The sequence below is a fragment of the Protopterus annectens genome, chromosome 8.part0 (assembly GCF_019279795.1).
Source record: "Protopterus annectens isolate FY-2018-M chromosome 8.part0, PAN1.0, whole genome shotgun sequence".
Taxonomy (NCBI): domain Eukaryota; kingdom Metazoa; phylum Chordata; order Ceratodontiformes; family Protopteridae; genus Protopterus; species Protopterus annectens.
The window spans coordinates 510370867-510390161 of NC_056741.1; the positions used below are offsets into that span (position 1 = coordinate 510370867).

At 35.0% G+C, this 19295-nt stretch overlaps 1 protein-coding gene across 1 annotated transcript in view; it reads left to right on the top strand.

The window, feature by feature from the left end:
* The first annotated feature begins 4202 nt into the window (after positions 1-4202).
* LOC122808306 (melatonin receptor type 1C-like) overlaps positions 4203-19295 on the top strand; it is a 105330-nt gene continuing 90237 nt past the window's right edge. Inside the window, exon 1 of the mRNA XM_044079272.1 lies at positions 4203-4395. Coding sequence (XP_043935207.1) covers positions 4203-4395 — 193 coding nt within the window. The remainder of the gene's footprint in view (positions 4396-19295) is intronic.

Here is a 19295-nt window from a genome sequence, read left to right on the forward strand (position 1 = left end):
CTATGAACCTATGAACGACAATACCCAGATTTACTCTGAGCTACTTCACAATGGTACCTCCTATACTGAACCAACAGATATTGTCAATATGCTGGCCAACAGATTCAGTGCCAACTTTACCCCTCTCCCCCCAAAGGACCAGTCACAATACCAGTAGATTGCCAGGCACCCTGTATTACTGTTGCACAGATTAAAACAGCACTGTCCAAGGCCAAGAATACAGCTTCTATAGGACCTGACAATATCCCTGGCTGTGTTCTACATGAACTACAGAGTGAACTGGCACCTTACCTGTGTTCACTGTTCAATCACAGCCTCACTTCAGTCTTTGTCTCTACTGAATGGCACACTGCTACAGTCATCCATCTCCACAAAGGAGGAGTGACTACCGACCCTGGGAACTATCACCACATTAGCCTGACAAGTCTGATACACAAAGCAATGGAATGCATCATCATAGACCTAATAAACAAGGATATAGGGAATCTCCAAACTCTGGATCCCACATAGTTTGGTTTTGTAAAGAGTAGATCATGCCTGCTCAACTTGGTCCACCTCTTTGAGTCAGTCATCAGAGCTGTGGATGAAGGCAAGGTGGTTCATACAGCCTACCTTGATCTGGCCAAGGCCTTTGATATTATTCCTCACTCAGGAATCATAGAAAAACTCACTAAGCTAGGCATCAACCCTATATCACTAGGTGGGTTGCAAACTGGCTTACAGGTAGAACCCACAGCGTAAAAGTAGCTGACTCCAAGTCAGACTGCTGACCAGTCAAGAGTGGAGTCCCATAGGGTTCAGTCCTGGGTCCCCCCCTGTTTGTTATCTACTTCTCTGAAGTCCAGGCCAACATGAGGGGACTCTGGCTGACAAAGTTTTCAGATGATTGCAAGTTGGGAGCTATTATTAAATACCCAAGTGATATTGACATCCTACAGAAAGGCCTCACTGAGACCAATGACTGGTGTCAGAACCATGGCCTTAAGCTCAATGCCAAAAAATGTGTTGTAATTTTCTTTGGGAAAAACCCAGTTCCCATGAATTACCATATCGATGGTAGTCCACTGAAAACAAAAGACATTATAATAGATCTGGGAGCACATGCTGACATCAACCTCTCTTTTGACCACCACATTGCCACTGTGGTCAGAAAGTTCTTCTATGTGGCAAATCTCATTACTAAGGGTTTTGCATCCAGGAAGAAGGAGGTCATTGTCTCCCTCTACTCTTCCCTCATTAGACCAATCATTGAGTACAATGCCCCATTTGGTATGTACCTCACTAAATACCGGCAACAAATGGAGAGGCTGCAAAAGTACCTCACAAAGAGGATCCTAGTCCTTGAACATTTGTCCTATATGGACAGACTCAAAAAACTCCAACTATTCTTGTCTCATATCACCTACTTAGAGGCCATCTCTGCTTGACTTACAAAGCCATGTCTGACCCAGCTCTGTTAGAAATGCTACATCTAAAGAAATCCCGATCCCTCTGGACCACATGCTCCAGAGATCTCAACCTCATTACCACAATCAACAGAACATGCTGGAGGAACAGAGACTATTATAACCCAGAGACTGCCCATGGTATGGAACAGACTTCCCATACATGTCAAGCAGAGTACCTCACTGACCCTCTTCAAGAGGAATCTTGATGAGTGGATGGGAAATAGAAAATTCACCCCAGGGATCACTCCAGTGGCTTTACTTGACAGAGGCACTGGAAACTAAGGCCAGGTGGCACTATACCCGTGTAATCCTATGGGCTAGGCTTGTAAAGGCTCCAGGGCCATTAGCCTAGTAGACACCTATGAACCTATGAACATACACTCATATGGTTAAACTTTCAGATGTAGAATACTTTATTTCAAATTGCAATATGTTTAATAATTGTATAGGGTTTAGGCAAGCTTTCAGCTTGATAATCAGGATTATGGTCCCAACCCTTCAGCCATACCATAGCATCATATTACTCTTTCTCATGTTTAGGTTAGTTAAGGATCAGATATTGCAATAATAAGGAATATATTTCATATTGGATTATATAGTGTTCTTGTGTGAATAAAAAGTGAACAAGCACTTCTTGTTTGTCTTAATGTTCCAAATATATATATATATATATATATATATATATATATATTTTTTTTTTTTTTTTTTGTTGTTGTTTGTTTAAAACAATTCTAAATATTTAATCAATGCTAAGAATATATTAGCTGTCAATTACAAATAGCTTGTGTCTTCCTAATCAAGTTAATTGCTAAGACAGAGTAAGGGTGGATTTCTGCTTTACCTTACTTTAGATAATGTTGTACTGCAGGCAGGCATAGTAATGTCACAAGAAACATTGCTGTTTCACAGTATATGGTTCTCCATCTCATTTCTTTCTTTGAGTACCTTTTGTGTAGAGTCTACATGTCCTCTCAGTGTCTTTTTTTACTTTTGCTAGATGTTCAGGTTTCCCCCTACTTCTCAAAGCTGTGCATCAGGCAAATTGGTGATCATTCAAGTTGCACAAAGTTACATCTGTGATCTGTGAAGAGAGTGTGTGTGTTTTTGTGTGTGTGTGTGTGTGTGTGTGTGTGTGTGTGTATGTGTGTGTGTGTGTGTGTGTGTGTGTGTGTGTGTATGTGCGAGTGTGCATGTGCATGCATGTGCACGTCTGTGTATGTTCATGCACATCTATGTATGTATATGCATGTCTGTGCATCTTTGTGTGCACATATGTGTGTTATATGTGTGTGTGTGTGTGTGTGTTGTGTGTGCATCCGTGAGTGCATGTGTGTCTGCGTACATACACACATCTGCAGATATGCACTCCAATTGGCTAGCACATGATCAGAAATACATTTCTCAGTCTTGTGATCACAGAATACCAGGAGAGGTTCAAGCTCTCTTGCAACCATGATTTGGACTAAGCAACTAATCAGAAAATGAATGAATAAATGAATGAATGGATAAATATATGTTCTAATGAATGTATCTTTTTGGCTTGCATGATACAATGACTTACATGTAGATGCTATAATATCCAACATATAAAAAATAATGCATCTGAAGTGACTGATGGTGTGATGGGTAGCATTTAGGAATCGGAACTGTTAGTGTCATTTTGCACATTTCATAAAGAATATTTGTTTAAACTCTTTTTTTCACATATTTTATTTCATATTGCTTGTTTACTATTTAGGGTTATACAATGCTATCAAGTATTTTTATTGGCGTTCACTTGCAAATGTCATTTTGGGATATTTAACAATATAATTTGCAATATGTCACATGCAACTTCTGAATTTTCTGTCTTTTGAAAAAAGATAGTTGCAATTTCACCTCACCACTTTCCCTAGAATGATCATGCAAACAAAACTCCCACTTGAATAGAATGAAAATGTAAAGCTCTGTTCCTTGGAGATTAGCATAATGACAAAGAAACACACATTCAACAGGCACCAGACCTTTTATGGAATTGACAGCATTATAAATATAGATGCTCTTCTCAAGCAATTTACATTACATAGGAGGGCTGTAGGTAAAACATTGCCAAGCAAACGAATAACAAAAAACCTGGGTGACAGCAGTGTAAATCTCAAAGCTGACATCCTTGCTTTGTATAGAAAAAAATAATATATTTATCAAAGTACAAAGTCTAGCCAATACATTTTAGAGATAAAACTGCAGTAGAACTCAGATCAATTATTTTGTCTCACTGTTTTAATTATTTTGACATTTATCTACCTTTAAAAATGACATGACAAAAATAGGGGGAAGCAACAATACAGTGACCAATGGATGTAAGACTTCATTCGGCATGTTGCTATTTCAATATTACATGTAAATCTGTGCAAAATGTTGATTTGTTCAACTGGAAGGAAATTGACTTGTGAGCAGGTCCTGATGGTCACTTGATGTCTACTTATAAAACCAAACACTAACTCTATTATTCGGATAGAAAAATGTACTGAAGTACGTTCCTCACATGTACATTTGTTTAAGGAAACATTGCCATATGTAAGTGAAGAAACATTTCTGTGAGACTGAAACATAAAATAAATTTATCTAAAGAAATATTTTGTATAGCTTGTTAGGATAGCAAACTAAGCTGCTGTGGCTTGACAGCTTCAACACCAAACTGAAGCTGACGATGCCAACTTTTAAAAGACATTAGAAACATTAAATCAGCACATGGTGAATATAACTTTTATTAACATGTTAAGTTTCAATGTCACCTCTGTTAATTGTGCACAAAGAGCTAACAACACGACCATTCAGAAGGCTAATCTGTCCACTTCTGGAACCATAGCTCTGGCCACCGTAGTCATCTTCACCATAGTAATGGATGTCATTGGAAATGTGCTGGTTGTTTTATCAGTGTTACGAAATAAGAAACTGAGGAACACTGGTAAGTGTCTAGTTAGAGACGTTTTTACTAATACATTTCTGTATTTCAATGTAGTACATTTGATGGACTGTAATGTTTTTAAAGCAGTGGTTATAAAAACAAATATTTCCATAACAAAGTCTAATATTATATTGATCATTGGAAAGTTTTTTAGGATTTAGCTATTTCATCTGAAGTTTCTTTTGATGAAGCTATATACTATAAAGCAACATTTCCTTAAATTCACATATAACAGTAATGATACAACATGTCACACTATTAAATGTATCTGCAGATAATTATGTTCACAAATGCTAAATCTAGAAGCAGAGTTCATACAGCAAAATATATGGAAGACCTTTGTCCATATAGTTTGAATACCAGATAACTGCAAGATTCAAAAGGAGTAAGAAACATTCAGTTTTATGCCCTTTATCTTTCTATGTTTGAATGTACATGAATAGGAATTCTTGGCTATGTTTGTCATAAATCAGTTTAAAATCCTTTATGACTGAATGGTATTATGATATAATGAACACTTACATAAAAAGAGTTGAAATAGCAGATCCAATATTATCTCCAAGTCTGGCACTCCATTTAAGCAACAACATAGGTATATAAGTAATTGAATGTGTTGTTTCTATAACAGAATAAGAATAGTTTATATATGAAGAAACACTGAAAATAAATTAATTCCAACATAAAAAAGCAGCCTGGCTAATAATTTCAATGGTCTTGTTAAAAAAAAAAAGTTGAATAGTCAGTGTAAAACTTGACTTTCGGATACCTCATGCTTCTTGAATCCGAAAGTGTGATTCTAATGGAAATGACTGTGTTTGATGTACAACACATGCAAGCAGTATTCTTAAACTTTCAGCATGTTATGTAATAGCAATAAGCAGCTGGCAGGTAAATATAGTTCAACATCCAATACTGGCTGATCATCATCAGATGAGGCAATGTTACTCCTCTAAGTTGCTAGTAGAATGCCTTGCAAGGAGCTCATAGCTATACACCTCCATGTGAGGATAAAATCTGCAGGCAAAAGCTTACAAATCTCTATATTCAAATGTCTTGAAACATTACTGCTGTGTCTAGCTAATATCTTTACAATCTTTCTTCCAATTGTTTTTGTCTCCTTCCAGATGTTATTCTGTTATGGTCAGGCATTGCTTTCCTAAGGGCACTGAAGGTGTACTTATATTTTTCCAGTTGTATCATGACAAAGATATCATGTTAGGTGTAAAGTCTATTAATAACCTTTCTTTTTTATGCTAAGGGAAACAAATGTTTTTGCTATTAAATGTTCATTTGTTTGACAAATATCCATGATTTTCCAGCTGAATATGCTTGCCATCAAACTGTCTGTGTGATCCAATAGTATAGTTTGGAAAACTAAACATCCACTTGCTCTTTCATTGATGAACCAATATCACTGTTTGCGTGTAAGCTGAGACTGCAACTAAACATATTAAAAGTGATCACCCCACATGTCAGTGCTGTACATTAATTGAAATTAATATAGCAATCTCTTTACTGACTGAAGTGTTATATGCCAGTCTGAGCCTACTGACAATGGAGCATATATTTAAAATTTTCTATCATACTTCACGCTTTTCAGATCTGCAGTGTTTAGCAACTACTACTTTAACTAGTCTCCACTGATGTTTTCCTACTCCCTGGGCACATTGACTCCTCTTTAATGGAGATGATGATGAGAATTACTCTGATTTCTCTTTCACACCCAGCAGTTGTTATCAGACTTCTAATAGTTTTAAGTTCACAGTTTTACATTATTAAATTGCAAAGTGAAAATAAAATAGTGGTAAGATTATCGTTGTTTCAAGTCTAGGTATTTGATGTTACCAGATAAAAACTGCAGCAAAGATTATGTTTAGGAATTAAAAAAAAAGACATTCAGCTGAAAAAGTATCTAAAAAGCACATGTCACTTTCAAAATTATTATTTAAATGTGTATTATAGTGCAAACTGCAGTCAACTACTTGAAAAAAGAACTATATAATATATCTTACACCCAATGCTTTGATTTACGCTGTGTCACACTACTCATATATACTGTAATATCCTTTACTGTCATTAGTACTTTTGGAATCCTCAACTTTGAGATAGTATTTTACATTTTGATTAAACATATCATCATAGAGGATATCTCATTTGTGTTTTGAAAATCCTATACATTTTTTCCCTACATTTAAGCCACAGAACTTCCACATAATACAGAAACCATAAAATCAGCTTTAAAGTTTTGCTCCACATCTGCATGACAAACTTTTCCTTAAACGTTGTCAAAGTTTTGGCAATAAAAATTCTTTTTGTTTTATAAATAAATGAATACATGTTCTTATAATAATACAGCATTTTCCTAACTCTATTTTATATATATCATTAAATTAAAATACATGCTTACTTCAAAGGCTTGCAACCCACCCTAGGATTCAATAAACTCCATGTAGGCTTTCTGTTAAGCCTACACAGAGTTTAAATGTGTGTGCAATGAGGCATGGTCAGCAGCAGTGCTCACTCCATATTCATGTCATGCATCTTGTCTAATCGTAAATAAGTCAGAAACACAAGCATCAGTGCAGTGACAAGTCCAGTGTCTTCCAAGTTGAAAAACAAAATAAAGCAAAGTAAGAAATGGATAAACCAGAATATGTATATATAAATATATATATATATATATATATATATATATATATATATATATATACATATATATGTGTGTGTGTGTGTGTGTGTGTGTGTATATATATATATATATATATATATATATATAGATATATAGTGATGTGAGTGAACGTTGCCATTGTGAATGGACTGTGCATTTTAATTCCAACATTCATTCGCTCAGGGGAGCAGCAGCGTGTAGGAATACATCCCTGGATCCCATTTCATCACTGTAGTCGTGTTGTCGGAATGGGTTGGGGGGGGGGGGTGGGGGGGGCCCAGTGGTGCAGAGCGCAGCCCCTGCATAACTGTGTGTGTTTAGGTGTTTAGGTTAGGTGAGTGGGTGCTTATGGGTGTGTGGGAGTGCTGTGTGTGTTTTAAGCGACATTTGTTGCAATACATACATTTTAGTCGAGGTTGGTTGTTTTCGATGTTCATTATATATATTATATATATATATATATATATATATATATATATATATATATATATATATATATATATATAGATCAACAAAACTTCTATATAAAAGCAAAGTTCAAAATGAAACACAAGTGCCACAATAAACTTTGACCATAAAGGCTTCATCTGGCAGATACAAACATGAAAAAAAACACGCCATTTAAGCCGATTTTATTTTATTTATTTTTATTTATTTAACAGTTGTTTATCAGGAAATCCTGCTTGGAATGAGCCAATTATCAGCAGAGGCCTGGGGAAAATGCTCCAGATGCATGTCTGATGTTTTGATGATACAAAGTCACATGATGTTCATTGACTTGATTATGCAAACACCTTAAATAAGGTTTTAAATTCACCATATCATTAAGACCAGGGGTAATGTGAGCTTTGGACTTTTAAATATTTTTAAATAAAGAGTGATAATGCAATGACATTAATTCCTTATAATACATGTGTTGCTGTATGTTGCTTGTATGTTGACAAAGTGCAGTGGGGTTAAGTGAAACTTTGCAGAGATAACCACAGTATTGTACTGTCACTCACCATCACTTGATATTGCTGTGTGATGCAAAACTCTTCACAAACATAGAGGCTAAAAAGGGAATGGATCCACTGCTTTTTTCTCCTACTTATGTATGTTGAGTATGATTTTATTTTTTTACCAGATTATAGGTGTTAAAATGGGGTAGATAGGAAAGTGGTTAAATGGGGAGCAAGTGGGGGAAGAACTAAGGAAATGCAATATAGGAATGTGCAGGAGGGAGGTAGGAAAGAACCATAGCTATCCATTTCTTCAACCATAAAAAGTGATCATATGTGCAGAATATTAGCTGAATTTGGGCTGTCACCCCCAGAGAAAAGGGTGACAACAATGTGATATTGTTGTATAGCCAATTAGACCAAATAAAGTGTATCAAGAAGATATGTGTGTGAAATGGAGAGCTCTCTATAAGACTGTTTTTTGTGGGACAGGTGCCCATTTTTTTATCATTCAGTTAGAGAGGACTGCTGTGCAGGGGACATAGGTAGGTCTGGGTCAGGTAAGCTGGATAGGTGAAGAAGCAAATGCAAACAAGACAAGAGACAGGGACAGTGAGGGGCACTAAAGGTTGGGGACACCATGACTAGAGTGAGGGAGGGAGGGGACAACCTAGGCTTATGCCCGTCAAACTTAAAGACAGTGAGAATCAAGTCCTCACCCAATGGGCTATCATCACTGTCCCCTTACTCCACTGGCTGCTGGAGTGCTTGATGTCTTCTACTCCTATGGACCATGAGGGAGAGCAGCCTGTCCATCTTTCATAGGCATACACCAGTGGTGTGGTGCATGACTCTATGCACCATCCTTGGCATCTCACTGCAGGTGATGAAATCCACCACTGCTCCTGGAAGGTACCACTGCACCAGCTTCCATGGCAGTACTACCTAAGGGTAGAGGTAGTGCAGGGGAAGCAGAGACAGTGCTGCCAGATTGGCAACCAGATGTGCTGAGCATTGGTGCTGGAGCTGGTGGAGAGGTGGAAGGCTGATCCAGCGAGGCTGGTTTACCTTGCTGTGCTGTGTAGAATTTAGTGATGTGGTACACATGGGTAACATGGAGACATGCTGATGACACATAACAGAAAATAAAAAATAAGAGATATAAGGCTTGGTGTGAAAGAATAAAAAAGTTAAAATTAGTATTATCATATGTGACATATAATGCATTAACACAATTATACAACTCTTTTCTTGGCAGTATTACATTTAACTATACATTCTAAGAGATTCATAGTATACTACAGATTGCTGAAAGCAATCCTTGAAATGTGCATATATTGCAGATATGCATGTTCCAATTATACAGATTACAGTTTACAGCAGGGCATTTGTGCCATTGGAATAGATTTTTTTTTAATTTAAGGTAAATATTATTGAAGAAATAGCAGTATTATATAGTTACCAAGAAACTCCCAGCAGCAAATCACTTCCAAAGAAACCAACTGCAGAAATACATACATACCAAAATAGGCAGAAGGATAACACAAGTAATAAAAATAAATCAAGGTTTAATAGAAAGATGTGAGCACTTTTACAAGGGTTAATATTGCTTCTTCAAAAGAATCATGTTTCACTGACAATTCATTTGTCATTTGCCTGTTCTTTTGGGGGTGGGACAGCAAAGCTGCATTTCTGTTATGGTACAAACAAGGATATGTTGCTATTGGTACTCTCCTTTGTGTACATCCAGACTGTCATTCATATTCCAACACTCTAGATTGGTTTATGTTTCTGGTTAACACTGAAATGCTACCTTTTCTACTTTATTGGGGAACAGTTATTTTGTAGTTATGTCATACTTATGTTTATTATCCTTCTGTTATCTTTTAGGACTAAGCCACCCAGGAGTCGCAATCCTCAAAAGCCACCCTTTACTGTCCCTAAGAATCAGGTCATTGTTGAAGCTTTTTAGGTGGTATGGTGCCTTCCTGCATTAGAGGGGACATGATGATATGTCAGGCATAGTGCAAATTTAGCAGCAGATCATAGCAGATGTAAATGCATTGGGTGGCCACAGAAGAACATATAACCTAGTGCACCATAGAGACACTGACATGATGTCTTCTACATGGACAAGAACAGCTGCAGTGGCCCGTGATTCTGGGGGACCTGCTACAGATCCAGCACTAACAGCAAATGAAAAGTTCCTCTCCACTGTCATGGATCTATACAGCTCTCAGGAAAGTGTAGAACAGCATGTCCGTGACATTGGTGCTACTGTTTCTGGGACAGCAAGCATGTCCCAGGAGGAACTTCCAGGTAGGCTTTTGTATCTCAATTATTAAATACTGTTGTATTGTAAAAAAATTAAAATCAGTATGTTAGTTCTGTTTTAGAAGATTTTTTTTTTTTTTTTGGCAAGGGGAGATTGAAGAGAACTACAGTTAACATACATTCTGACTGATTACACATGGGCTTAGGTTGAACTTGTCATCCAAGTTCTTGTTGCAAGTATAGTTAATGGACATATAAAGGGGCAAAAGTACTACCCACCCTCTGTGTTAGTGTCATTTATGATGATGGATGACAATGATGTCCTTACCTGTTGCTTAACTTCTTCAAGGACCATCCAGCATACAGAACATACAGAACATGCCATCTTCTGAACATGGCAAGCCAATCATTTTTATGTCAGTTCTGATAAGCAATCAAAGAAATATTGTAGTACACGCTGTTGATGTCAGGACTACTGCTTGTATTGCTGTACTGTCTCACAGTGGCTCCACTGTTATTTTGTTAGCATATCTTGGACTATAGTAGAGCAGGTATTAATTGCTCCTGTTTTTGTTGCTTATTATATCAGGTGGTCCTGACAGTGGATGTGTGGGACTTCTACCACCAGATGTCAGAGTATAAACCGGCTCTGATAATGATGCTGGTGAAACAGACGCAGAGTCAGGGGGTGCAGAGGTTGAATCTCACAGTGAGGTTGACATAGTGCCATCCCCTGAAATTCCATTGGATACTGTCAGTAGGCGTACGTCTGCCCATTCCATTGAACTCTCAGATATTGAACAGGTGGAAGGTAAGACAATCAATCAGGGAAGTGTGGTTACTGTGGCTTCAATGCATGTTGACTCTGGCTATAACCAAAGTGTGGGTGTGGTGCCATGTAGAAGGGTTGTTAGGGGTCCTCAGAGGAGGCTTGCTATCCTCTACCTAATCCAAGTGTCTCTTCCCATTCAAGTCAACATATGTTTAGGGCTATCATGGAGGCACAGGCATGTTCCTATAGGAGCTCCAGAGAAATGTTTAGAGTTCTAGAAGTGACACAGGCTGACATGCATGACTGCCTCCTCTATGTTGCCAATTCAATGGATCAGATGAATGTCACATTGGAACAAGTGGTGTCTGTGATGGTACCTCTGTTGGCAGGGGGACAGCATTCATATAGATGTCAGTCAGCCACATCTTCTGCTGTTAGCCAAACTGGCCATGGCTGATCATGCTCCCAAAGTGGCAGTACTTCCACTGCTCCATCAGTGGGTGAACTTTCCACACCCAGACTTGGATGGGCATGGAGTCATGGTCCTGGTTGCTCTCATGAAGGTAGCTTTTCGAGTAGACATTAGTCACACTCAGGTAGCAGCAGTGCATCTGACCATGGGCGTGGACAGTGCAACTCTTTTACAGGGCCAGATCTCATGGTCAGGGATGACAACAATGAACTGCCACCTTTACCATGCATGGCTCACACCTGTTTGACATACTAAGTTGTAGAGCTAGCACAGATATTGTCTGTGTTCATGCAGACACTTAAAACTCATTTTGACTCACTGGTCATTTGTTGCTTTACCTAAATGTCTGCCTGCTTCTCTTTCTCACTTATACACACTAACCAACATGTTTTGTCAGCCTAGGCATCATGCCCACCTCCACACACACACACACACACACACACACACACACACACACACACACACACACACACACACACACACACAACATGCTGTGCAAGTGATAACTGTGCCATATCCCGTTTGGATCAGGGGTACATAAGCTTTGTGTCTGATGCTCAGGGTGCATAGCTGACTTAATGCTTAGTATATCTGTATGTGTGATGTTGAAAAGGTAATTGTACCTTTGAGTTATATCGGAAGTTACACAGTTGATAGCATCAAACTCTTTGCATCTTTATGCTAATGATCTTGTGGGGGTTGTGAAGTCTGAAACTACAATGTGTATCACTACTTTCTAACTTCTCTCATTAATGATCTTCCAATACAACTGTATGGTGCTAAACTGAGGGCATGCAGTAACCATCACTACTTTTGAGAGTATGACTGTATGAATCTTTGATGCCTGAAGCCTACTACTTAATAATGGACACATATAAGTCAAATAAATCTCTGCTGTCAAATCTTAAGGTCATTTCTATAGAAATTTCCCACCTTGTACATGCTTACACCATCAAGTAACAACATGGAAGTATATACCAGTCATTCATATTATTAGACAATAAACCCCAGGTTCAACACTTACCTATAAATCCAGCAGTTGCAACAGTTTTAGTTCAGGGCTAACTTTGTCTGAAACAAACTATACACAGCCAATATATGTGGAGGTAAAGACTGTGACCACTGCCTTTCATAAATATTACTACATATATGTGAGCAGGAAGAAGGTTTTAGGCTTTTATGTGGTAAGTGAGTGAGCTATGCATTATCTTTTAGTCAATGCAAGGGCATATTGAACCTGCCTACTTCTGACTACAAATACAGCAGCTGCTGCTTCCCCTCTGACTCCTTACCTGTATGTGGCTGTTGTAACCTTGGCATTGGTGGTGGGATGTGCCCTCCTTCCCATTGTTGATCCTGCTGAAGCTGTTTTCTCAGGATCATGGTGTGTAGCATGGCACATACTGCATATACTTCAGTACATTTTCATGGATTGCACTGCAGGGCTCCAACTGATGTATCTAGGCACCAGAACCATGACATCAGCAGCCCAAACACACGCTATATTATATTTCTGGTTTGAGCGTCTGTCTCATTATGATGATCTTCAGCAGGCGTGTTTGCATTCTGATGGGTGACATCAGCCACAGTTCCAGTCCATAACCTGCATCCCTTAGTAAATCAGCCTGTGGGATATCCCCCTAGTGAACTTCTGATTCATTTGGCAGGTGTACCAGATATATGAGTCGTAGTAACTGCGGGGGATGCTAGCACGCACATTCAAGATGATTCCCTTGGCATTGCACATGACTTGGCAGTTAATACAATGGAAGCCCTTTCCATTAATGTAGAGCCTTCCCTGGTCCCTGGGTGGTGCCTTAATTTCTACTTGTGTGCAATCTGTGGCACCCAGTACTTCAGGGTACTTTGCTAAAGGGTAGACCTCCTGCATATTTCTGGCCCTATCTTCGGGAGTACAAGGAAAATATATCTGGTCAACATCATGTTGGAGCATTACATTCAAGAACTGATGAAGGATCCTGAATTTTGATGTCTGTGACACTGCCTGCATGTCCCCTGTTGGGCTCCGTAAGATAGCTGTAGCTAAGATTCTAAGTGCTACACATGCCTTTATCTCTATTGGGTTGAGTTTCCCTTGGTTTGCTCTGGAACTGAGTTGAGGATGACTGAGTTTGCCGAGTTCCTGTAGTGTGTCTCTATCCACCCTGTAGTGCTCTATAATTTCCACATCATGTAGATTGATAGAAGTTGAGTGGGGTCTGGAAACTCTTCTCCTTCTTGGCCATGGTCTATTTGCAGCGGTAGCAGCATAACCTTCAGTCTGTTGCACATACACATGAATTAAAGCAACAGCAGCCCCTAACATTGTTTCTGTGTAGACTCTTTTGCATGGCTGCATTCCAATATGTTTTGAAATTCGCAGGGAAGCTGACATTGAGTCTACATGTTTGATTTAAAGATTGTTGAATTGCTGCTCCATTTTGGAATAGTTGATTAGCAGACAATTCAGCTGCTTATGCTGTAATTTGCATGCCCTGGTGTTTACCTTGTTTTTGTGGCTGTGCGCCACTCTACACACCATGTAGAGCCACTGACTGAATCCAAAACATTGCTGGCTACACGTCTTTAATTATTTTTATATTACAATGCTTGTATTATTGTGTGTAAAACCTTCAAACATAATGTCTTGTTTTAATATTTATATGCATAAATGTCTTTCGCTAGTAGTTAGTGTCATTTACTGAGCACACGTACACACAATGAGAATGCAGTCCATTACATACAATGAGAATGCAGTCCATTAACTCTAAATAATAACTACACAGAAAACTTAAGCACAGTTGAATCAACATGTGAATTACAATTAAAGATATTTTTCCAATTGTTTTCTTAATTTTACCCAATATTTATAATTTGATTGTTTTCTGGTAGTTCTTATTCTTACAGTTATCATCTCTCTATGGCATACAACACTGATTAATTCTATGAAGTCTTTAAAAAAAGAGTTGTTCTTTTTCCAGTTGATAATTATTATTATTTTGCACATGCTAAAAGTCTCTATAATAATGCATTTAACAGTTTAAACAGGCATGTTATGGGTTTCTATTACGATATGAAAAAAATAGAAAAATTATAGTAGAGATTATGATTTGTGTAAACTTTAAGTACAAATGTTCACCAAATAAAACTGCAACGAATATACTTTTTCTATCACAGCAAGGACTTATATACACACATAAATGTTCATTTTGCAGTAGATTATAGCAGAAGAATGCTGGACTTATTTTTTTAAACATAATTTTATAAACAATTTAAATAAAGAAAAAAACATGTTAACATAACCCATAACAAAAAAAAAAAACATATTTACAAAACAGTTCATATCAGACAGTTCTAAATATAGTTGTAAATAACACTAAATCAGTTAATCCATATTTTATTCTAATAAAGCATTTAGTTTTAGCAAATATTATAACTGGAGTTATTATCATTAGTTATCATCCTAATAGTATATAATTCAGTTAAAAAACAGTATTAATAATATTTGTGAATTCTACAATAGAAGGAGTAGACACTTTTTTCCAGTTTAAAATAGCAACTTTGCTTGCTGTGGTGGAAATACTGCAAAGAAAAGGAATTTGTGGTCTTTAAAAAGCTCCAGGGACTGGAGCATTAAACAAAATCGAGGACTTTGTAAAACTGAAGTTATCAGACCATAATGCTTGCTTGAAGTTATTAATATCCTTCCAAAATGTAGTAAACACTGCAGTCAAAAACATATCCCACAAGGATTTACATTTCCAAATCCTGATATTTTGCTTTTTTTATACATATGTTCAAGTTTTACGTGGAATTAAGAAAGCTGTATGTAAAGATTTCCACAAAAAGAATTTCCAGTATAGTAAACATGATGTTTCCTTGAAGACTGTAAGATCATGTTTTATCATCTTGCATTAAAACTATGTGAATTATTTGAGTAGGCTAGTCCCAAAAACTATTGTTAATATTATTTATATTTTTATTATTTTGTATATTTTAGACAAATAAGATTTACTAGATTCAATATATCATTAAATTTAAGATAACATTTTAACCGTATCAGACATCAACTCCAATTTCATTATTATATATTGCGTTTTAATTTGAATAATAAACTAATTATTCATATCAGTACCATTATTCAAACATGAGTATTTTAATATCATTTAAAAAAAAGATACCAGAAGATTAAATTATTATTTTTTTAATTAACATTTTAGTAATATTTGAGCAATCCAAACAATCTACTGAAAAAGGCAGCAGGGAATAACATAAATCTGGGCTTCTGTAAGTACATTTAATACATATATTAAAAATGTTATTGATGTAGTATGAAATGTATGTCTCATTAATGTTTTTGCTGAAATAATTCTTTAATAACCATAAAAAAATTGTTAGGTAATATTTCCTTATGTGATATATTATTATTGTTTAACCATATATTTTCAAGTATTAATTTCCATTTAGAAGTATAACCTGGGTGTAACAACAGTTGTATTACTTTAATATCTGATGATAACCCTATAATTCAGTATCAGGGAATACACTTCCCAGTTTCTTGTATAATGTTCAAAATAAATCCTTGGTTTGCTAGGATATAAAAAAATGAAGTACATTAATAATTTGTATAATCTTTTTTATACAGGAATATATAAATATTCTGAATTATATTTGACATTTTAGATACGACAGTCATTTTAATTAAAGATAATATTCCCTCCATAGTAAATAAAATGTATTCCATTTAGTTATTAACTGTCTGATATTGTCCAAATATAATTGCAATGAAATAATACTGTATTTTCTAACAAAATGCTTAAATATTTAATTAGCTTATTTCTCTAATAAGAATCACTATAATTTCTTAGCATATTATTTTGTATTTTAAATAAGAAAGCATTTGATTTATCTGGATTACAACATAGACCTGAATCTAATTTGGAATAAGTAAATCATTTTAGGAGAATCAGAAATGAGTCAATATTACCAATTATTAACAAAATATCAGGAAAAAGTTGTATTATTAATGTAAATTGATCTGCTATGTTAAAACCAAAGATCTCGGTATTGTGTTTTATATAATTTGTGAAAGGTTCTGTAATCAGAGTAAGTAATAAAGGTGTCAATGCTCAACCCTGTTTTGTGCCTTTATACATTTTAATTGTTTGAGAGAGATAAGAACCTACTTTAACAAAAATTTTAAAAAAATGGTAAAGATAATTATTCAGTTTTGTAAAACTGAAAAACTGTATTTTTGAAGGACATTAAATAAATAAAACTAAAACAAATCAGCAGAACCAAATGCTTTCTTTAAATTTAGTCTAATTATTGACAATTCTTTTTTCATATTACGTTCATGATCAATTATTGTTAATTTTCTCTTAATATTATCCCATGTTTCACTATTTGATGTGAATCTTGTGTGATCATTATCAGTTAATGTTGGAAGAAAGTATTTAATTCTACTAGCAAGAGTAGACATAAAGATATTATAATCAACGTTTATTAAAGATATAGGTCTGTATGAGGAACACAAAGACAGATTTTTCTTTGTTTCAAAATGGGTGAATCTAAGGTATATTTCCAAAATGGTGGTATATTAAAAATAGTTTTGACTTCTGTAAAATCTTTTAATAAAATAATATATATCATCATTACCTGACCCTTTATTGTATTTTAATTTCATCTCTTCTTTGATTTCTGACATTATCTGTTTTTCTATTTTCTTTACTTATTCTAATATTAGTTTATTAGAAACATTTTTAGTTAAAAAATTAATTTGTTTGTTCTTTAATTTTAATAGGGGTGTGTAGGTCATTATAATATTTTCCAAATCATTTGAAAATGCCTTCCATATCAGTATTTTTTCTTATTATTAACCTGATTGGCAATCTCTTTAACATGCATAGATACCTTATTGTTTATTTGACAGCTAATTTATGTAAACTTCTTGGATTTAAAGAATGTCTATATAGTATCAACTTTTCTAGATTAATATAGTGTTTGTGTTGTAACATCTCCATATATGTTCAGTTTAAAATTTCAACTTCAGTTTCTAATTCTTTACTGCAATTTTGTAAGTTTAATGTTGATTTATCTATTTTCAGTTTAAGTCCAATAGGTTTTCTTTCTCACTCTACTTTCTTATATAGATACCAATTAGATAACTTGCCAAATAAGTAAGCTTTCTAGAAAGTCACACAGAATAACATCTGACATCTCACCATCATTGTGGATGCATAAAGATTCCTGAATTTCTTTTACAGAATCATTCTTTGAATTATTTTAATTTAGTTATATAATAGGTAAACCTATTTTTTAGGATTAAGTTTTTGGTTTAATCATAAACACAAAACTGATTGCATTATGGTCTGATAAGGAGAAGAAATTGGTATAACATTTTCTATTTTGCAGCTCACATTATCTGAAACAAAATCTTTATCAAATCAAGTCTGAATACTAAATATGTACCTAAAACAAGGAATTGAGTTCAAGTAACCATTTAATATCTTTAAGATTAATTGTTTCAACAAAATTTGACAAATCTTTAGCTGAAGCAGATATGATTGGACTATTACTGGTGCTAGAATCTTCACTGTTTAATAAACAGCTAAAATCACCAGCCATGATATTATGATATTTTAAGTGCGAAACTATTACATCTAAATATTGCTTTGAAACTTTTTGCTTGAGTTCCTTGGATCCAATAAACATTAACTAAAGTATGTAGTCATCCTGGTAATTCAATTACTACTATGCACATCATATCCAAATTAACAGTATATGTGTAAATAATTTTTGGCATTAGTATCAATGTTTTGAGAGAAGAGCAGTACCTCTTCCTTCAACTTTAAAATATGAGAACTGGCTATTACTACACATTCATTTGAGTTTACTCTACTAATATCTTCTTTAATTAAATGAGTCTATTGTAAAAATATGTGGTTTATGTAATTTTAAATATTAAAGTAAACTCTTCCATTACAACCATTCTTTAATATGTTGACATTTAGTGAAACATGTTTTAAATAAGAAATTTTAAATAAATAGAAGTATTATCAAGGTTAGTTTTAGTGAAGTTATATAAAAATTACAGATAGTTATAAGAAAAGTAGACAATGACCACAACAACTACAGCTAAAACTATTATATTTTCTGTTACAGACATAATATTTAGAATAAAACCAACTATAAACAAATTATCTATAAAATGATTATCTATCATGAAATCTAATATTCCTAGTTTGATGACAGTTCTCATTCAAACTTCCTTTGAACATTAACACACAAGTACCATACTCAGCTCATAATCCTACTGCAACTTACAGTAATGTATTAGAATAAAATAAGGCTGTATTGAAAGGGTTTAACAATGCTATCAATAAATAGTAACTATCAATAAATAGCAACACTGATATAAGCTGATTAGATAAACAAATACACACATATATGTGCATAAACCTCTGTGAACTAGCAGCAATTACATTTTTAAAAGTTATTTATTATAATAAATATGAAACATGAATTCAAGCCTATCTAAAAACAGAAAAGCATATCATTAACTATATCTTAGTTAAATAAGGTCAAAAGTTATCTATATTTCTTTAAATGTGAATTAAGAAAAATAAGAGAGTTAAAGTAACAATAGAATTTAAAAAGATTCAATATCCTAACTACTTATTTATAATTATTATACATTATGGTTGTCTTTTCTGGGGAAGATATATATCTATATTTTCTAGCACTGTTTCTACCTCATTTAAACAAATGAGT